Here is a 22,245-nt window from a genome sequence, read left to right as displayed (position 1 = left end):
TTTGCTTGGCGGGTTAAAGTCGAGAGACGGGTATAAAATTCCATAGTTTTACGGAATTTTATACAAATTGCGTGTTTATGCTAAAATATGTCGTGACGACATATTTATTTTGTCGCGTGATTTTTCGGGTACCAACACGTGGATAGACTCCACATCGTGGACTTCTCTGTTGTTGCATGTTATCATTTTAATTTTTTTTATTCCTTATTTCATTTTGTATTTGACAATAATGACCCTTTTACCTTTTTTGTATATCTGCTCATTTTTGTTTATATTATGGACATTATAGGGAGTTTCAAAATTCTTTGAAGCCTTTGACACCAAACCTGATGCCTTCTTTTATAGTAGTAGAGATAAGATTATATTTTTATTGTGTAATTAATGTGGGAAAATAATAAGAGATTTTAAGGAAGGTCATTATTATGAAGAAGTTTTTATTCAAAGGTATACTAAAAAAACATGAGAAAACATATCTCATTTTGAACTTTCTAATATGCAAAACAAATAAAAGTTAAATGTTTGCGAATGAGAATATATTTCATTTTTCTCGTAGTATCTACTCATGTCATAAATATTACGAAGCATTTTTATTCAACGGTATACTTATCAAGACTTTTGATCTCGATTCTGCACATCGGGGTTTCGATCTCAAATTGAGGTGGGGTTGATCAGCGATACTTTTAAGTTGATTGTTGTGGAATCAGATCAATGCTCTGATTGGTCGACCTCGGATTGGCCGACCTGTGATTTATATTCGGTGGCTTCGTCAAGGTGGTGTCGGCGTTTTCTCAAGCTGCAAAAGTTGATCTGATTTTAGCTCATGTTGGTTGTGTTTGGTGGTGGACAAGCTTGGGTTCACCATGGTCAGATGAAAGGGTCGACCGCCAGAGGTTTTGGAGGCAACGGCTGCTAGTTGGCATCTGGGGTGCGCGTGTGCTCTTGCCAGCCTCTTTGCCTGAGTTTGGGCCTCTGTGTTCTTCAGAATTGGGCCAAGCTGGAGGATGCCTTAACACACTCATCCAATACTTAGTGCTTCGGGCTAGCCTGGTTCGAGAGTTTGACCTAATAAGTTTTGAACATTTTTGTGGTCTCTAAAGTGCCATTTTTATTCAAATCATGATTTTGGTAGAATTGGTACTTATCTAGAGTTAGACTGGATATCTCAAGTCTAGTGTGTGCAAAGATAGCTTCTAGGAGTTTTCAGAGATGTTTATATTCTTCATTTGTACAACAATTGAGTATAGGCAGGTGAGGTGTATATGATCGATTTTTCCTTATGAGGCAAGGCTATTTTGATTTGTATTAGGCTTGCATTCATGCCAGCGTCCCTGATTTGTAATGTGCTGCAATGCTTGGATAGAGAATTGGTTGTTTCCCTGCCAATTGCTCTATTTCAAGTTCTGTTAGTCTCTGGTTGATTTGGCTATTGATCTAATATTATCAACTTTTACACTTACCAAACATGAGAAAACATATCTCATTTTGAAGTTTAGAGTACATGAAACAATATGGTGTGAATATCAGTATTTCATATACAAATTACGAAAGGTCTGAAGATTTGATTATTTTTCACATCGAGGAAAAAAGTTAATAGTAATGTATTTTGGCATTCTTTGTTAAGCTTTTAAGGCATGTTTGTTTCACACGATTGTGTTGCCCTGTATTAATTGCTTTAACAGTCCTGCACTCCTAAAGTCTGGCTTATGCTATATAATGCCTTGACCCATATTTGGTGCTAGCATGACTATAATTAAAACTGACACCATCAGCACCACCAACTTGCAAAACCTGATCAGAACTCCATCGTCGGGTTTGCAAAAGAGAGGTTTTGGCCCTTGTAACTTGCTTCATGGATCATATGATGATGCACATGTATAACATTGTTAATCATAGGAAATGGGTTGCAAAAAGAGAGGTCATCCATTAGGTTACATGTGAAATCACTCCCCATACGATATTTGTGAAAATACACTACATAATCGTCATTTTCACCATCACATAATAGAATTTATTATTGATCAGCAATAAAACATCACTTCTTTCACATTATCTTTGATCTCCGGAAGGGCTCGGAGAACCTGTGCACCCCCACCAGTTGTAGAACCTCCATCGGATGAGTCACCCTCAATGTAATGCCGTGCTCGAAAGGCTACCAGATGAGCATAGTAAGCAGGTGGCACTGCACGCGAAAGACAAAACGTTAGGAAACAGCAAAATCCAAGGAAAATAGATGATGCAAGCAAAAAAGAAAAAGAGAGAGTACCTATAGAAACCGATCGGGTGCACCTTGCATACCTGAAATGTTATTTGGATCCAACTTTCAAAGTCATTGAAAAGAAAATTTGTTTCCAAATGAATGAATGAATAAATCTGTGTACTTACGTATAACACAAATTGTTTGTTAAAACTTGCAAACCATCGGCAGTGAATCTGTTTTCGTCAAACAGAACATGGTAGTGTGCTGGACGGCTCGTTCCCTACACGCGCAGGAGATCCACAGCAGAATTCAAATTAAACCACTAAACAAAATGTGCATCCTTAGCAGTGTATTGAGACCACTGACAAAACCACGATTTTGTAAGCAAACGACACAACAGTACCTGGATTCCAGCATGACTGTTGAGATAAAAGTCAAATTCTGTAGGGTGGCAAATCTCGGTGTCAACAACAGTACCTAAACACAATTAGGCTGAAACAGTTAAACACTCAAAACCAGAAAAAATAAGTTAAATTTATTGGTTAAAATGGAGATAAAAACTTGAAACCTGGTTGAATATTGCCACTCCTGTCCATCTGACCACGATTGCTATGATCAGCAGGGAAAAGGCGAGTATGATGCCTTTTCTGTACCACCACAAACGTTACTGTTGGCATATATCCTTCCTCCAAAGAGGCACAAGCCTGTTTAATTAAAAAAAAAAAAACAGGAAAAAAAAAGGAAGATATAAATTCAAAAATTCTTTTTCATAGAGTAAATCACGAGAATTGTTGCCTATTTTCTGTTATATACCCTTCTTATAGCATCCACCTCATGTAACAAAACTTGACTGAACTGGCCTTCACTGACCCCATCTCTGTCAGATAACAACAGATCATATATCAGTTATGTCGTGCAATTTTGCTCGACTGAAGAGAAAAAAAACTAAACAATTACCTATAGAATATAATTCTCGACGGCTTTAATCTTTTTTGTCTGTAGAAGGCAACGAGAAGTTCCCTAGAGAAGAGAAACAAAGAAAAAATAAGAAAAATGGTTGTTACAGGAGAAAGAAGAATCACAGATACATATTAAAACTCCTAACCTTATCATTCCTCCATGAACACCCTTCTCAGATATGTGTGATTTATAGAGATCTTTGATTATTTCATCACGGTGATGCTGCGCCGAAACAATTGCTCTATAGTTTGTGACCTCTGGCCAATCCGTTGAGGCGACGACCTGTTAGACAGAACTAAAGGGTTAAAACAACACCACCAACAGCTTTCAAGTAAATAACAATAGAAGATCAAACTCACTGCTGCTATTGATGGGCTACTGTCATCCCCGGCTGCTGGATGAGTAACATCTGCTCCAAATATAATTGTGGGCAAGCAATCGGTCACAACAGGCATCTTCTTATAAATTGCATCATTTAAAACAGTGTTTCGTCCACCAACCTACAAGATATTTTATTGTTCTATGACAAAGTTTTAATGTTGCAACCAACAGGAAATGCCCAAGAGAATTTACAGACTCTATAGAACAAACCTTCACATTGATCTTAAGGGCAAGATTTTCCAAATATTGTGTATTCCACCTTTTTATTTTCTGGGGCTCTAAGCACTGAGACACAATTCCTAATTCTGTTTCACAGGTTCGTTTGATCTTCCCTGCAATTAAATCAGCATAATCAAATTTTAAGCTACACTTTGCTGCATGACAACACCGTTTAGGGTCCTGGCCGGTTTGATACTCACCATAAGATGAATCACTTTGATCAGGCAAAATGACAATCAATAACTGAAGTTGTCGTCCTTTCTGAACAGACAACTTGTGAATATCCCTGAGTACCCTCTCAATTTGTCCAGGATGAGAAAACTGTACTGGAAGCAAGGGTTGGGGAGAAAACTCCTAGAAAGAGTCATCAAGAAACCAGTCAATTCAAACAGTTCTAGGAAAAAATGACAATTAGTAATCCGAATAGAATCAGAGCCATACCATCCCCTTACTGTTGCACACATCCACCAAAGCCCCAAGAAACTCAAAAGTAATATCTTGGGATACTCTGGAGAAATTGACAAATGCCCAGACTTGCAATCTACCTCCATTGACCATTTTCTACAATTAAATAAAAAAATCAGTAATATAATTTTGATTTAAACCACACTTTCTCTCATAAATCAAAATTAGTAAATGAGATCAACCTTGTTTGTCATGTTCCACTGCCCCATCTGGGGATAAACACTCTTTTCACGACCACTGTCATGGTATTTAAGCTGTAGCCAACAATGTAATCACTCAATGAAAAAAAGTATATAACAACATAAGAAACAAAAAATTTGAAGATCCTTAATTACCAATGGAGATGGTAAAACTCGAGCTTTAACCAATGCCATTTCCTCTCCCACTTGTAATCCAAATTCCCTCCTTATAAGAGATTCTTTATCGTCTCTATTGTTGGTTTTCTCCCTAATCATCTGTCCATATATAGATGTGACAGTATGAGCACATAGAAGATAGAAATATTTCATTGTCAAAATAAAAACCAGCCAGTGATGGTATACCTGTGTTATATTATTTTCCCTGTCCCGAGGACGTTGACAAGTTGCTTTTAGTAAGTTAGTGACTTGTTTTTTATTCAGTTTCTTTGTGTATCTCTGTCCAGCAACAATTGAGCAAAGCTGCAGAAGTTTATGATGAAAAAGACAAATCATCTATCTAAAGACAACTACCATTCTTAGTTAGAAGAGAAGCACACAAGATAATGAACAGTTTATGAAGTCGAGAACAAGAGAACCTCCATAGGCAAGTAAACGGGTTTTGAATCATTGCCAGCTTGAATGGCTGGCCAAGCTACATATTTGAGATCAATCTTGTACTTCTTACGATAATATTGCACAACTGATGTGTTCTCATCTTCACAAGTAAACCTAAGAGACAAAATTAAATAACATTATCAAACAAAACAAATACCTATATGTAAAACACAAGCTTGCTACATATAACCAGGTAAAAAGATTATAAAATACTCACCTTAACTGTCCCAATGGTTCTGCAGATAGTCCATTGATTGTGTAAGTTCTCTTAACTTCTTCGTTTTTAATCCAGTCCCTTAAACGAACTTCTACCTTGACCCGCTTCAAGGTTTTCTTCACCTGTGCATGATTATGAACATATGTCATACTGTTTCACTGAAATAAAAACACAAGTAAATACTCATGCATAAGCAAAGAATGTCTGAACAAATACAAGTAAATAGACAAAATTAAACCCAAAATGTTAAACCTGTAGTGGATATTAAGAATATCATATAATGGTGCTAATTGATAAACTTGTTGTAAGAAAATAAAAATAAATAAATAAACCTTAGGGGAAGAACCTTTAAGACAGAGTAAAGATAGCTTCATGCAAATGATATGTTGATAACTGGCTAATATGTACCTTTATACAATCACGATCAGGCAAATGCTTGGAACGATCAGTGTGGTAAAAATGTTTAGCAAGAAACTCAGTCACCAAAATGGGTTCAAAAAAAGATCTCGCTGACACATCTGCAATATTAACTTGGATCAGAGTTGGAGCAAAGGCATTTTGTCTTCTGAGTTGGTATAATGCTCAAAACATAGAAAACATGGTCAATACAATACCAATATTAAGGGAAAGTCCTATCTGGGTTGGGCGTAGACTCTGGTAAAAACCTCTCCAGTACTCCAAACCTTCACCTAGACTGCCTTTTGGCCCAAGCTCAGTAGAGAAAAATGACCTCCCAACAACAGTGTACCTGTGATAGAAAATACAAAATGAAACAACATAAAACTATGACAGAAAATTGAAGGAATCAAAAAAAGTTTTTTAAGGAGTAGATCAGATTGTTACTTTTCCGATGGTGTAGCTCTAAGAACAATATCAAGAACTTGTATTGCCTCTTGAGGTGTTTCAACACGCTGGCTGCACAAGAACTGTTGTAGTTGATAAAGGTCTGGCTTATTAGCCAAAGTGAGAGCCACCTTAAACTCTCGATCCTTTCTGTAATTGAAAAAAATGTTAAATTCAAACAAGCTTTAGAACACAGCAAGAAACACAAAAATTCGAGGAAAGAGCAATAGTGAGTCATACAAAGTAGCACCTTTTCGAAGAAGATGAAGACCCTGCAGCTGCAGCACGACCATCATTTGGAAGTAATTTGACAACAAACTCCTTGGAGGAAAATGGCAATGGCCCTGCTGTGTAGAGGCTCTTCATGCCATCATAAGCAGGAATTCTCTTGCCTAAATGCGTCTCGGAATACAAACGAACCAGTTGGTTCATCACCTCCCTGTGGATCTTTTTTGATGCTACTTCTGGGGTAATCGTAACCTAATTCAGATACATATAAATCTCAAAAACTCTACGTACATTGGTAATCAAAAATTATTCAAGTGTGATCAACTTCATTTTCTTCAGAATAAAACCATCACCTTCTCTCATCATTTTTAACTAAGAAATAGAATACAGCATAAACAAAATTTACCGCAGGTGCAGTAAAAGCCGTAAATTTACACATGAACAAAATAATTTTTTTAATTAAAAAATAAAAATAGAATTAAAATTTTTTAAAAAAAAAAAAAAAGCCTCACGTCATAATGGTGGAGGTCTCTGTCTGCAACCTGCACCAGGAAGTGATTTGCTCTGACTTGAATTTTCTTACCGACCGTACCGAAATCCGGCCTCTGCGGAAACCTCACCGCCTTCGACGACGCCGGCGGCACAGCAGCCACGGCCGTCGGCGTCGTCTCCAGTGTCAACTTCTGCTCCATCTGGCTACTCAGCGAAGCCACCGGAGCCGAGCTTGACGAGGCCGCCGGTGGAAAATAAGCTCGAGTTTTTGTCGGCGCCGGAGCTTCGGCGCCTGAACTTCCTCCGCCGCTGAAACTTCCTCTGCCGCCTCCGCCGTGCGAGGGATTAGAGCGCCCGCCGGAATAATGCCGGCCTCGGCCGCCGCGTCCGGACATTTTCGTGATCGAGAGAGAGAGAGAGAGAGAGAGAGAGAGTGAGTGAGAGAGAATCTGAGAGAATTGAGTTTTATAGTGAGAGAGAGGGAGAGAGAGGGAGAGAGAGCGTTATTTAGGAAAACGAGAAGACGTGGGAACCAGGAAGTTCGGCGGACCGCCTAGTCCCACAATGACGAATTTGCCCTTGCACCCACTCACTCACACATCGTGGTCAAAGTCAAACCTACTGGGGGGGGTTAGTAGTGGTTACAATACAGAACGACAGACAAAGACAAAAGAGATTTTGAATCTTAAATGCAAATGCTGAGCTCGGCCTGCCTACGTAGCCATGACATTGTGGCTAATCCATACGAGATGAGGGCTTTTATGGTAATTTTTATTTCCCAAGCTTTATAGATATTTTAAACCTTTTTCCCCACTCTCCCTCTTTTGTATATAAACCCAGGATCCTTCCCCACGAATCAGATTCCACGTGTCCGCACCACGCAAGCGCGTAGGACCCACGCGTTGAGCTTCCTTCGTCGAAGTGGCTGTCGACCCCTTTTTCTCAGCAAGGGGAAGACTGAAAGAGACTTCATTTAAAAAATATTAAAAAAAACAAAGCATTTTCTTAGGATTCTTCCGCACGTAGGAACTGTCATGTTTATAAGTATCCAATTTCCTTTTTCTCTTTTAAGAATCCGCTACCTTACTAAGAGCATCTCCAATGGTTATGTCTTTTAGCCTTGGTCAAATTTAAATTTGACATATGACATGGCAAAATTGACATGTTAACATTTTGACTAATTTTAGCTCCAATGGAGATGTCAAATTTGAATATTATTTTAATATAAATAATTCTATTCATGTTGTTTTCCCTTTTTTTTTTTTTTTTTTTGAAAACCAAAGAACATACCAAGAATGTTTACAGTAAGAGAGATGCAATTGAGATTATGAGAATTTGAGATGAAGGAATACATAGCAGGAAACCTAAACAGATGAAAACATATCTATTTCACTGGAAACCAAACGAACTGATACAAACTAAAAGAACTAGAAGGCTTTGCAATCTCCCATACAGACTTATGCTGCACGTTTCTATTCTATCAAGAATTCCCACAACAATCTCCCCCATCTTTTATTTATCCTGAAAACACAAGCAGAAGATACATGAAAAACAGAAGCTAGCTAGCAATATTGGATGACACACCATAATCTGGGTAAATCAAACAATGATATTTAGCTAACAAACCTTTGAACAAGGGAGATTCTTGAATTTGCTTTAGCTGAGAGATATGAAAAGACTGAGAGAATTGTTCTGCGTTTTGGACAGAAAACAGAATAAGGATACCATCCATACAATCCAATCAAGGTCGATGAGACTAGAGATCAAAATGAACTTGTTCAGAAACAACTTGTTCTATAGTACCAGAAATACAATCCAATCAACTTGTAGTGATTATTGCTGTTCTTAACGTTATACAGCAAGAGGGAGGCCATGGGAGATTGACATAGCTCCTTAGAAACATGCTTTAACGCATCTGCATGTATTAACGCATGTGCATTTATCAGTCTGCACTAAGAGAGGGTAATGCAAACTACAATACACTAAGAGAGGGTAATGCTAGAGAGAAAATCACAAAAGGTTGAGCTACGTGGCAGGGGGATGGCTAGGATGAGCAAATGCTTGTCGAGGTTGATGTTATATATCAAGAAATTATCAGATACCCAAAGTAAGAGAATGAAAAGAACATGAGGGAATGAAATGTCATATTGACAGTCCTTTGTACCAATTTTGTTGTAGTTTGATCTCTCGTTTTCATTCCCCTGCAGAAGGGAACAAATAGTCAAGTATTATTCCATTCTTTAGGCACAATAATTAACATATGTGGAACAAAATGTAGTGAAAGTATCAAAATATCAGCCATCTGTAATTTCGTTTGGTAACCAATTCAAAAATATCAAAACAATATATGTACCAGCAAAACATCCCAAATTCAAATTACAGACTGCGATAGCCAATAACCTCCCACCATTCATACACATAGATGGAGGAGTTCGTGTTTGTCACTTCTTCCAATTTTCTACAAAATGATGGAGATCAATTCAATATATAGATGGTCAGAAATTGAAATCAATTGCGCAATGTCATTACTTTTTTCTCCACTATTTGCTTTTAATTTTTACGAATTACGATGGAGAGGAGTTGAAACTGAATTTAACTGCTTCTGTGAGAACGTGGATACGACTTCTCTGCTGTTGCTTGTTATCATTTTGATTCTTTTTTATTCCTTATTTCATTTTTGACAATAATGACCTTTTTGCATTTATTTTATATCTGCCCATTTTTATTTATATCATTGACACTAGACCCCAAACACACCCTATGGGTGTGGATAATTACTTGAGAAGTTATTCCACAGAATGTGGAGAAAATTGCTGCACATATTCATATTTTGTTTTTTATTTTTGTTAAATTTCTTTTGTTTTTCTTTTATTTGTGAATTGACCATTTTATCTTTCTCAAATATTTCAGTTCAAATGTTTTTTAATATTTAAGGGATATTTTGGTAAAAAAATTCTGTTTTGGTTGACAAACTCTCTTATCTTAATAATAGTATAGATTATAGGAAGTTTCAAAATTTGGTGAAGCCTTTGACACAAAACCTAATGTGTCCCTTTATAGTAGCAGAGATAAGACTAGATTATTATTGTGTAATTAATCTGGGAAAATAATAAGAGATCTTAGGCAAGGTCATTATTATGAAGAACTTTTATTCAAAGGTATACTTAGCAAACATGAGAAAAGATATCTCATTTTGAACTTTTTAATATGCAAAACAAATAAGAGTTAAATGTTTGCGAATGAGAATATATTTCAATTTTCTTGTTATCAAGTATCTACTTATGTCATAAATATTATGAAATTTTTTTATTCAACGGTAGACTTATCAAGCTCTTGATCTCGATTCGGCTCAGGGTTCGATCTCAGATTGAGGTGGGGTTGCTCGGGGATATTTTTTGGTTGATTATTGTGGAATCGAACCAAGGCTCTGATTGGTCGACCTCGGATTGGCCGACCTGTGATTTAGATCCAGCAGCTTCGTCAAGGTGGTGTTGGCGTTTTCTCGGGCGGCAGAAGTTGATCTGATTTTAACTCGTGTTCATTATGTTTAGTGGTGGACAAGCTTGGGTTCACCATGGTCAGATGGAAGGGTCGACCGCCGGAGGTTTTGGCAGCAGCAGCGGCAAGTTGGCATCGTGGGCGCTCATGTGCTCTTGCCAACCTCTTTGCCTGAGTTTGGGCCTCTAGATTTAGGCCTGGGTCATGTGGGCTCAGCTTCCTCTAGGCCCATTTGAGTATGTCTGATTCTCTTTAGAATTGGGCCAAGCTGGAGGCGCCTTAACACATTCATCCATTACTTAGTGCTTTAGGCTGACTTGGTTCTAGAGTTTGACCTAATTCGGCTGTTTTGGACTTTTTATGTTTTCTAAAGCGCCATTTTAATTCAAATCATGATTCCGGTAGAATTAGTACTTTTCTCGAGTTGGACTGGATATCTCAAGTATAGAGTGTAGAGATAGCTTCTAGGAGTTTGCAAAGATGTTTCTATTCTTCTTTTGTACAGCAATTGAGTGTAGGCAGGTGAGATGTAAATGACTATTTTTCCTTAAGAGGCGAGGCTATTTTGTTTTGTATTAGGCTTGCATTCATGCCAACGTCCCTGATTGATAATGAGCTGCAGTGCTTGGATAGAGTTGATTGTTTCCTTGCCAATTGCTGTATTTCAAGTTTAGTTAGTCTCTAGCCGATTTGGTTGATGATCTAATATTATCACTTTTACACTTACCAAACGTGAGAAAAGTCCGAAAAAATATCTCATTTTGAAGTTTATAATATATGAAACAAATAGTGTGAATATTAGTATTTCATATATAAATTACGAATGGTCTGAAGTTTTGATTATTTTTCACATCGGGAAAAAGATTAACAGTAATGTAGTTTGACATTCCTTGTTAAGCTATTAGGGTCTATTAATCTCAAGCTCGGACCCTAGCCCTGGCATTTCGTTCTCTTGCACAACACGCACGGTTGCACAAGACCAACTCCTAACTAATGTCCTTGCTACTGTTACGGGAATGAAGCATTATTGATGCATACAGTTTATATATAAAGATTTCACAAACAGAATTGAAGTGCCATGTAGTGACTACTTGAAGCACAGCCTCTAAAGCAAGCAAATGCCATCAACATAGTGCAAAGCCTTTGCCACCAAGTGCTTCAGATCAACCCTCATGACTTGCCCCTCCACTGGCATTATCTTCAGATGATCGATGATAATAGCTAACATTTCGAGGAATAATCCTCCACTGCCATTAGATACAAGTCATACAACTCAAGCAAAACACTACAGCAAGTAAATAACTAAAGGAGAAATTTGGATTGCATTTTGAAGGTATTCAAATCCAAAGGACACATTAATAGTTGATGAGTAGGTCAGGCCATCAGCCAACCAAAAACACTTCTCTAGCTGGCCCAACTACGATGAATTTACATTTTAGCCACATCCGCTAATTAGATTAGACCGTCTGGTGTAAACTAAATTGACTTTGTATAAAGGCTACTAGAAACAAAAGTGCGCCAATCCCAAAATGCAACACCACAAAAGAGGGTAACTGTTCTTTCTTTCAACTCTGATTCAGCAGAAAAACATCACATCCTTGACATACTCATGCACATTTGGAAGGACCTGGGTTTGTGCAGCACTGCCACCGCTGCCTCTGCCAACTGAAGAAGCACCATCTGATGAATCACCCTCAATGTAATAGCGTGCTCTAAACGCAGCTAGATGCGCATAATAGGCAGGAGGCACTGCAGTACAAGTGTCAAGCATTAGTGGAACAATCAGCAGAAGCATGACTTGCATGAAACAAAGCACAAGCATAGGAAATTAACAGGTTTAGTTTACACACCTATGGAAACTGAGCGGGTGCACCTTGCATATCTGAAGATTTAAGCAACAACATAAAATTAAAAAACCACAAAATATAAAGTGGGTAATAAGCAAAACTGAGATCATGCTGTACTCTTACGTGTAGCACAGATTGTTGGTGAGAATCTGCAAGCCATCAGCAGTGAAGTTGTTCTCATCAAACAGGACATGATAATGAGCTGGGCGACTTGTTCCCTACACAAACAGAACATTTCACATTAGCAAAGAAGATCAACCAATAGTAATACTCCACCAAGAGGGAGAAGAGAAACTACATGTAAAGCACAATTGTTATGAAGTTGACATCTACCTGAATTCCTGCATGGCTATTAAGATAGAAATCAAATTCTGTTGGATGGCATATCTTGGTATCCACCACAGTACCTAAACACAAAGATTGAAACAGTTAAATCAATGCACAGAGAGAGGGAGAGAGAGAGTGAATCAATGCAGCTAATTCGTGAAACCTGGTTGAATATTCCCACTCCTATCTGTCTGGTTGTCAGCAGGGAAAAGGCGCGTGTGATGCCTTTTCTGCACCACAACAAAAGTAACTGGTGGCATATACCCATCCTCCAAAGAAGCACAGGCCTGTTACATCAATCAAATAGTTGAGAAAAAGTTGCTAGCAACCACTTTGCATCATCAAGAGGATAGATTTATTCAAACAACAAAGCAGTAACTCAAGGAACTCTTTTGTTACACAACATTGTTCCATAATGTCATAGCAGCTCTACTATGTGATTCTAATTTTCAATCCATCCACATAAAATTTTTAACAGTCACTAAGAAGATACCTTCCGTATCGCATCCATCTCATAGAGCAGAACTTGGCTAAATTGCCCTTCACTCACCCCATCCCTGTCAAATAGCAAGAATCAGATATCAGCAGTGTTGCTTCATATCGTTTGATCACAGAAAAAAAAAAAAAAAAAAAAAAAAAAAAACAATTCTTACCTATAGAAGATGATTCTGTGCGGCTTTTGGCCAGTCGATCTTCGGAATGCAATGAAAAGTTCTCTGAGGAAACAACAATAAGAGGCATAAGTAACCAAAAAAACACACACACAAACCCTCCAGAGGAGGGGGGGAAGGTGTCTTTACTTTCCATACCTGATCATTCCTGAATGAACCGGCCCTCTTTTCTCATCGTGAGTTAATTTGTAAAGATCTTGGATGATTTCTTGACGATGATTCTGTGCTGACAGGATTCCTCTATACTTGGAGACCTCTGGCCAGTCCATTGAGGCAACCACCTGTCAAGAATAATATAACCAGTTAACACAAAAAAGCACAAAGGATTTGATGAAAGGAAACAGCAGCAATAAAATGAACTTACTGCTGCTATAGATGGGCTACTGTCTTCCCCAGCTTGTGGATGAGTGACATCAGCTCCAAGGATGATTGTAGGACGATCACTGACGAGAGGAATCCTCCTCTGAATGGCATCATTTAAGACTGTGTTTCTACCACCAACCTTGACATTAATCTTAAGAGACAGATTTTCAAGGTACTGCTTACTAATCTTTTGTGCTTGCTTAGGGTTACAGCACTGGGAGACGATTCCAAGCTCTGTTTCACAAATTCTTTTAATGGGACCTGCAATAGAAAGATGACAGAATCTGAGCATAACTTTACAGAAATAGAGCACAATTTTGGGTCATTTTTAGCTCCTCACCATAAGATCCTTTGACATCAGGCAAGATGATAATCAACAACTGAAGATGTTTGCTGGCTTGTCCCATCTCCTTAAGTCTCTGGACTGACTGCTTGTGAATATCTCTCAGAACCCTCTCAATTTGATTAGGATGAGCCGACTGTACAGGAAGTAAAGGCTCGGAATGGAACTCCTAGAAAGTAAAAGGTCAAGAAGTCAATTAAAGCACAATGCAGAAATAGCACACTAAGGAATCAATTAGAAGTTAGAGACATACCACCCCTTTACTGTTGCACATAGAGACGAGATCCTCACAAAAGTGATAGTTAAAATCTTCACGTAATCGAGAGAAATTGACAAAAGTCCAGAAATCCACTTTGGCACCATTAACCATTTTCTACAAAACAAGGAGTGCAAAAAAAAAATTTCACTAATTTACAAGATAACCTTGGTTTTAATCAAAAACAGAAGCATTTATTTTCAATATCAAAAAACCAACAGCAAACATACAAATACTCATTTGCAAGGGAGTCTAAATAAATCAGAGAAGAAGGGGAAAAAAAAAACAAAAACAAAAAAAAACCTCACCTTATTGATCATGTTCCATGCACCCATCCTGGGAGTATCCTTTGTTTCACGACCACTCTCATGATACTTAAGCTGCCACAATGAATGTAATCACTCATTAATATACGAAAGATCAAAATTGCTTGAACAGCTGAAACATAAATGAGCAGTAATTACCATTGGAGGTTGTAATACTCTAGCATCCACCAGTGCCATTTGTTCTTTAACTTGTATTCCAAATTCTTTGTTTACAAGATCCTCTCCCTTGTAATTATTGTGCTTCACCATCTATCAATTGTACATATGTACCAACGTAAGCACACAACACAAGATTATCAAGATTCTATAAAGAAATCCTCTCTTTTTTTTGTCAACATAAAACACAAATCTACCTTCAGTATATTGGATTCCCTCTCCCGGGGCCGTTGGCAAGTTGCTCTCAGCACGTTTGTCACTTGCTTTTCATTGAGTCTTTTCGTGTATCTCTGCCCAGGAACAATTGAAGCGAGCTGCAGGAAAAAAAAAAGTACGTTCATAAATCATCCCCCAAAAGGTTGGTGTGAGAATAAAAATAAAACTACCAACTAAATAAAATGTATATGGAGTCAAGAACAAGAGAACCACCTCCATGGGCAAATAAGCAGGCCTTGAATCATTGCCAGATTGAAGGGCAGGCAAAGCCACCTGTTTTAGGCTAATGTTGTACTTCTCACGATAATACTGAACCACTGATACTCTGGTTTGATTATCCTCAAGAGTGAACCTAAATCCCAAAGTTCAACAATATGTTGTCAGTAAAATTACTGAAAACAAAATAACTCAAATAAAAGCTCACCTCATAAACATTAGAATACTCACGTTAACTGGCTTAGTGGCTGCACAGATACTCCAGTAATTCGATAACTTCTGCTGCCTCCACAGCTCATAGTTACCTTGATTCCTTTCAGATTTTTCTTCAGCTGTACATAACAATCACAAGTTCCACATGATTTATTTTAAAATAGCCATGCTAATACAAAAATTTACTCAAAGGAGGTGATATCCCACAAGGACCATTCAACATTTGGAAGATCGAAGAAATACATACAAAAAACTGATTATATGCTGAAATTTAATGTAGCTCATTGGCAGAAGAGAACAATATATTGGCGATAGACCCGTTGATAGAAAAAAATCATCAATACCTTCAGACAATCACGATCTGACAGACCCCTGGATAAATCTCTGTACCCAAAATGTTTCTTAATAAACTCTGTCACCAGAATCGGATCATAAAAAGCCCTTGCTGAGATATCTGCAAAAATTACATTAAACTGAGTTGAGGTATCTTCCTACATGGCCTAGTTTAAAGAGAAGTTGGGAAACATTAAGTGAAAAAAAAAATACCAATATTTAGGGATAGACCAAACTGAGTTGGCCTTAGGCTTTGGTAAAAGCCTCTCCAGTATTCCAAGCCAAATTCAAGGTCACCTCGAGGACCCAGATCAGGGCTAAAAAATGACCTACCAACCACACAGTATCTGTACAAAGGATATAAAGTTAGAAACAACCAATGTGTAAATGTTTTGGAAGGATACATACAGTGCCTACAATTATGCATATTAATAAACAAAAACGTACTTCTGTGATGGTGCAGCTCTAAGAACAACATCAAGAACTTGGATGGTCTCTTGCGGTGTTTCGTGTAGTCCTCCACGTAAGAACTGCTGCAGTTGATACAGGTCAGGCTTGTTTGCCAACTTAATGCAGACCTTGAAGTCTCTATCTTTCCTGTAAGAGAAGAATGCAAACAGATATTGGATTCAGAAAACAGAGCAAGCCTTAAGAAAACAATGAAACCAAATACAAGAAATAAGGCCTTATATGGATATACCTTCTTGATGCAGATGCAGCTCGACCTTCTCTCTCAGGTAGCTTGACCACAAACTCCTTTGAAGAGAAGGGCAATGGCCCGGCAGTGTAGATACTCTTCATGCCATCATATGCTGGCATTCTCTTTCCCAAGTGAGACTCAGAGTACATCTGAACCAGCTGGTTGATTACATCTCTGTTTATCTTCTTTGATGCAACTTCAGGGCTAATTGATACCTAAGGCCATCAACGAAAACATTTAAGTCTCCACATTATACATTAAAAAGAAAAAAAAGAGCATACACAACAGAGGGGTTATGAGGGCAGAAAATTTCATTACTGGGAACTCAAAACAAATTTCAGACACATAATACATAACCACAAACAAAAATAAGAGAGAGAAAAACTGGAAGGAAAAAAAAAAGTTCAGAGAAAATTTTGCACACATCTCAAACAGTACAAAGCCACAGTAAGAGAGTAGAAAAACGACGGGATATAAACCGAAATTCGAAAAAAACTATGTGAGGAAAACAAATTTAACATCAAAATGACGGACGTGGAAAACAAATTTAAGATAAACAACAGAAAATTCGTCAAAAATCATGTAAATCCACATCGAACCATACAGAAACCCAGGAACGGACAAAATCACAATCAAAACCAAAAAGAAAATAGAGATAAAAACAGAGAGCTCATAACCAAAACCAAAAAGCAAATAGAGATGAAAACAGATAACTCACATCATAGTGATGCAGATCTCTTTCCCCAACCTCGACCAGAAAATGATTGGCTCGGACTTGGACTCTTTGACCAGCTCTACCAAACCCCGGCCTCACTGGAAACCTCACGGCCTTGGATGACGACGGAGCCAATGCAAGCTTCTCTTCCATCTCACTCGCCAGCGAAGCCGCCGCCGCCGATGAAACAGGTGCCGGAGCCGGAGCAGGAGCCGGCGCCGGAGCCGGAGCATGAGCCCTGCTCGACGAGGCCACAGCAGGCTGATGAGTACGAGCCGGCGCCGGTACCGTGCTCGACGAGGCCACAGCAGGCGGCTGAGCACGAGCCGGCGCCGGAGCTGGAGCAGGCGCGGGCGCCGGAGTGTAGCCTGAGCCTCTGGCCTGACCGCCGGGATTTCCTCTTCGGCCGCGGCCTCCGCCGCCGCGACCACCGGATGAACCGCCGCGATTAGACATTGCGGTGTTGGCTCTCAGTGAAGAAGAGGAGTGGAATGGGGTTTTAGAGAGAGAAAAGGAGTGGTTTGCGTTTTTTGTGTTTTAGAGAGAGGAGTTCTGAAAGGGAAGGAAGCGTGGGGGGAGAGTGGGAGTGAGAGAGAGAGAGAGTGCATGTATTTATACCAAAATCCGGAGACTTGCTGAGGAAGGTTTTGGCGTTTGAAAGACCAAGAAGAGAGAAATCGTTTTAAACTGTGACGGGTTTATATGACGATTTTGCCCTCGCCCACGATCGGACCGTACGGAAAATTCTGAGCTTTACAGACACACACCGTGCGATTAGGCAAACGCTTTGGGATTATGCCCACCGTAGTGGGTTTAGTGTGAGAGAGAGTGGGGGCTGGCGATGGGCAAATTGGTAATTACGGCAAACTGCCACGATAACGTGATTTGGAAGGGGTTCGGTAGAGGAAACGTTTGGGGTGCTTCTGGCTGTTAAATGTTAATGATTTAAATTTGCTTTGTCATTTAGTAATTTGACTACTTTTAATTGGTTGGAGATCAGACCAAAAAATAATTGGTTTAAATTTGTAATTTCTTAACTCTCTTAGTGTGCTAATTATTTGGGGGGCAGCTATGAATCAAGCTCTTGATAGGCTGATTTCGACATTTTCAAGCAACTTCAAAGGTTTATTCCGACAATTTTAAAAGAAAAAGTTTCATTTATCGTAAAATAATAATGAGAGGTTTGAATTAGAAATTACGTGTTTACCGAAACAACACTAAAATTCTATTTTAAGGTATGTGATAGACTAATTAAGAATAATATCATCATTCTGGTTTACGGTTTATGGTCAACCAATTAAGGTTTAAGATATTATCCAAAATTTAAAAGTTTAATATGGGAGTATTTTGCTGGTGAGAATTGAATTCTCTTATTGAATAACCACCGAAGATATTTACCGTTACATATGCCTTCGCACTTTAATTACAATCCAAATGTGAATTTTGCTTCTTTTTTTACCCATAATGTCTTTTAAAATGAAATCTGAGTACAAGATATTCTTAATAATTTTTTTTAACCATAATCACAATCCCACCGCATGACCTAAACATGTCAAACCGCAAGATACACTGACATGTGCAGTCTAACACAACATTTAAAAAATATTATTATTGTTTGACTGTTATTAACTATGTTATTGTTTTCTCTTCAACTATTTTATCGGTTTCTCTTTTGCTCTCCATACAATAAAACAAACAAGTAAAACTAATGAAAAGTACAGAAATCTAGATAACCTTACTAAATTTGTAATCACGCGTTTATATAAGCTATTACTTACATTTTATTACTGCCACTGTGTCATAGTTGCGGTGACACTTCAATTTCAATTCAAACATAGATTTTGCTTTTTGTAACAAAATTTGAATAGCAAATTACGTAAACAAGTCACTCCATGATCTAAACGTAACAAACCGCCAGATACACTGATGTGTGTAGTTTAACACATCATTTAAAAGACATTATTATTGTTTGACGGTCATTAATAAAAGTATTATTTTCTCGATTACTCTTTTCCTCTCCACCCAATAAAGCAAATAATAAAAATTAATAAAAAATATAAAAATCTTGATCCTTACTAAATTTGCAATGATGCATTTCTATAAACTTTTGCTTAAATTTTACTATAGCCACTGTGTCACAGTTGTGCTCACACTTTAATTTCAATTCAAATATAGGTTTTGCTTTTTCAAACAAAATTTGAGTACAAGATATCCTTAATAAATATTCTAAATGACGTGAACAATCAACTGCATAACGTGAACGTGTCAAACCGCGAGATACATTGACGTGTGCAGTCTAACACAACATTTAAAATACATTATTATGGTTTGAGGTCATTAACAAAGTTATTATTTTCTGTCAACAATTTTCTCATTTTCTCATTTCATCTCCATTCAATAAAGCAAATGAGAAAAGTTAATAAAAAGTACCAAAATCTAACTCGGTCAGAATATTGACTGGGTGTGTGTGTTACTAACTCACTAATATAATCGAGATGGCTTGCTACTTCACTCCCAATCAAAAAGAAAAAGTACCAAAATATAATCGATTAGATATCTTTTTTGCAATCTAAATGTAATTACCATAGAGTGTAGCTCTAGTAATCAAAGTAACCAAAACAATATTAGAGCTATAGACGGAAGTCCGCCCTAATTTATTCATAAAGAACCCAGGACCATCCCCACAAAGAGGGATCCCAAATACGAATTCAAAAATGAATAGGCCGCAGAACCACAGCAGCATAGGCCCGTACCCAGGCCCAAGAGAAATTGTTCTAGGCAACCACCAAGCAAGCCCATATTCTGGACATGCACCCATCGCCGCATCTAGCCACCTCTAATACAACTGCACAATCATGCACCCAAGTCGGCAACCACCTGGGAAAGCTTTGTTGTGCCATAGACCAAGACGCCCCACCACCGTACCTTTCATGAGCAAAGCCGCCCCGCCGCCGGTGAAATAGAAGAATACGCCGCCGAGCATGGAAACGGATCAGGGGCCCAACTCAAAAGATGTTCCAAAAATAATTCTGATTCAGACACTAAGGCCAATCTGAAAGCCGAATGAAACATCAACGCCATCGAAGTCAATGCATCCGTGGTGCTGCAACCAATCGACACCATGATAGAAGGATGACGGAACCTGGATCCCAGAGGCGAATAAAATCTCACCATTGCACCAAAGGTCGAAATCTATGGTCAGTTTTGTTTGGCTCCAATTTTGTTGCAGTTGGTCAATAATCTCTTTTCTGCGCAGGCGTGCCAGCACCGTTAGGGTGCGGTCGTCGGGGGTGTCCCTTGACTTGACTTCTAATCAGGCAATTGTGGGTTCGAGTCCCACTGGGCATGCCAAAATGTTTGGCTCCAGTTTTGTTGCAGCTGGTCAACAGTTTCTTTTCTGCGCGGGCATGCCAGCACCGTTCGGGTACAGTCGTCGGGGGTGTCCATTGACCTGACTTCTTTTGAGCGATTGTGGACAATGAGAGCACCAACCTCGTCGAGGGGTTCTTTGTGTCTCGTGGTGAGGACTTTTGCTAAGCTTCTTTAAAATCACACAATCGATACTCGACGTCGTAGATCGAGCAGAGCGAAAATCACTGGGAAGTGGGGAGAATTTGCTAAAGCGTGACTTTAGCTTGGTTGGTTCCGTAACCTTTGTGGTCGCGGTACTACAGTCGGCTCCTGAGGAGACTAGGACCGAAGCACGTTGACAGAGAGTTTGGTGGCACTCACAGTCGGCTCCTGAACATTATGGGACTGGAGTGTGGTCACCGGTAAGAGAAGGAGAGGGGTTGCTTTGGAAAGGCTTGGATGATCATAGAGATTAATTGATGAGTTATCTCTTGTTACTTCATCGTAGCCTCTATATATAGGCTACCAGGCCACAGTGGTTGGCCTTAAACAAATCATAATGGGTTTTTCAATTAAGCACTAATGGAATCATGATAGGTTTTCTAATTAAGCACTAATGGAATCATGATAGGTTTTCTAATTAAGCACTAATGGAATCATGATAGGTTTTCCAATTAAGCACTAATGAAATCATGATAGGTTTTCCAATTAAGCACTAATGGAATCATGATATGTAGTTGAATGCTTCCCCACGTGCATGTCATATTCCTTAATTGAATGGAGTATGAATATTCGCATGAGCGTACCTTTTCTTGCAGCTTGCATAATCTTCCATAATTCTGCAGGTAGGCTTTATTTAGCCTCTAAATAATATATTTCGAACTTGTTGACAATATATAGCTTGAGCCACTGACATTGACTCAATTTCTCCAAGACACGCCTTGTCAGGCCAAAATGCTCATTTTGGGTTCAAACAAGTTTCAACACTTACATCACTGCAAATCTTCTAAATGACATGTCGAAGCATGCCATATGCCACAACCTGTAAGTTAAACAAATGAGATATTGTGGCGCTCTTCTATTTGATTTGCGGGTTGTGGCATATGGCATGCTTCGGCATTAGGGTTTGCCGCCAGTAGGAAGGGAGAAAGAAGACAACTTTCACTCTCATTTTTTTTTATTTTTTAATTATATGGAAATATTGGACATCCTTGCTAAATTTTTAATGATGTGTTTATATAAAGTCTTAATTCATTTTATTACTGTTCACAGTTACGCTCACACTTTAATTTCAATTCAAATTCAAATGTGGATTTTGCTTTTTCTGAGTAGTAAGAGCAACTCTAACAGTTTCTCTATAATAATACGGGAAAAGTAAAAGTCAAAGCTTTAGACTCTTTTTCTTCTCCAACTCCAACATATTCCTTTTTTTTTTTTGAATCAATCCATCAATGATTGCATTACTCAAGCCAGAATGGTCATTACATACCCCTCCGCTACCATTCAAAGATAGATAAGAGGTTGTGGAGGTAACACACGGTACATAGTACTAGACCACTCATTAGACAACCAGTGCTCACTTATGAAAGCAAGCCTATTACTGCGATAACCTAGGACGTAGTAATAGACCAAGTAAAACTATACTCATTAGTGCTCGAAAGAAAACTAACAAGCATAAGTTCCGAATACAAGGAATTATTTTAATTTAGACAAAACTAAAACATAGTAAAGGCCTAGGGCAATAACCGTAGCCCAAAATAGCAGGCCCAACAGCATCCAAAAAAAAAGTCCAACTCCAGAGCCCATCAAGCTGGTCCGGCCCCAGCCCATATCCTCAACGACATGTCGTTTGCCACAATCCCAGCGTGCCTGACGCCATGCCGCGCGTCACAAACCCAGCAGCACTGCCCGACCCGCT

At 38.6% G+C, this 22,245-nt stretch overlaps 2 protein-coding genes and 1 long non-coding RNA gene across 4 annotated transcripts; all 3 read right to left on the bottom strand.

Annotated features, from left to right (window-relative positions):
- Positions 1-1,897: 1,897 nt before the first annotated feature.
- Positions 1,898-7,269, bottom strand: LOC133729353 (protein argonaute 5-like). 2 transcript variants are annotated; one of them, XM_062156867.1, is made up of 22 exons: positions 6,817-7,268; positions 6,327-6,556; positions 6,077-6,226; positions 5,848-5,981; positions 5,642-5,751; positions 5,234-5,355; positions 4,998-5,130; positions 4,765-4,881; positions 4,558-4,677; positions 4,405-4,476; positions 4,199-4,318; positions 3,958-4,111; positions 3,749-3,870; positions 3,517-3,657; positions 3,303-3,439; positions 3,155-3,217; positions 3,011-3,074; positions 2,766-2,901; positions 2,601-2,674; positions 2,383-2,477; positions 2,264-2,295; positions 1,898-2,179 (listed from the first exon to the last, which is right to left on the bottom strand). In XM_062156867.1, exons 1-22 carry the CDS (start codon positions 7,189-7,191, stop codon positions 2,019-2,021), a joined length of 2,862 nt encoding a protein of 953 aa, XP_062012851.1. In that variant the 5' UTR covers positions 7,192-7,268; the 3' UTR covers positions 1,898-2,018. The 2 variants fall into 2 exon arrangements, with proteins under 2 accessions (XP_062012851.1, XP_062012850.1); XM_062156866.1 differs by having other exon boundaries at positions 4,558-4,881; positions 6,817-7,269.
- Positions 7,270-8,094: 825 nt separating this feature from the next.
- On the bottom strand, positions 8,095-8,757 carry LOC133734765 (uncharacterized). Its single transcript, XR_009858559.1, has 2 exons — positions 8,423-8,757; positions 8,095-8,317 (listed from the first exon to the last, which is right to left on the bottom strand). It is a non-coding gene; the product is annotated as an uncharacterized LOC133734765 (long non-coding RNA).
- Positions 8,758-11,593: 2,836 nt separating this feature from the next.
- Positions 11,594-17,614, bottom strand: LOC133731616 (protein argonaute 5-like). Its single transcript, XM_062158991.1, has 21 exons — positions 16,980-17,614; positions 16,262-16,476; positions 16,009-16,158; positions 15,775-15,908; positions 15,573-15,682; positions 15,247-15,347; positions 15,013-15,151; positions 14,781-14,897; positions 14,566-14,676; positions 14,410-14,481; positions 14,099-14,218; positions 13,843-14,014; positions 13,504-13,763; positions 13,278-13,420; positions 13,122-13,184; positions 12,962-13,025; positions 12,632-12,755; positions 12,475-12,548; positions 12,265-12,359; positions 12,145-12,176; positions 11,594-12,043 (listed from the first exon to the last, which is right to left on the bottom strand). Exons 1-21 carry the CDS (start codon positions 17,430-17,432, stop codon positions 11,871-11,873), a joined length of 2,922 nt encoding a protein of 973 aa, XP_062014975.1. The 5' UTR covers positions 17,433-17,614; the 3' UTR covers positions 11,594-11,870.
- Between the last annotated feature and the right edge of the window lie 4,631 nt (positions 17,615-22,245).

The sequence above is a fragment of the Rosa rugosa genome, chromosome 2, assembly GCF_958449725.1.
Source record: "Rosa rugosa chromosome 2, drRosRugo1.1, whole genome shotgun sequence".
Lineage (NCBI taxonomy): Eukaryota > Viridiplantae > Streptophyta > Magnoliopsida > Rosales > Rosaceae > Rosa > Rosa rugosa.
The sequence above is the reverse complement of the archived record's forward strand: the minus strand, read 5'-3'. Positions and strand labels throughout refer to the sequence as shown.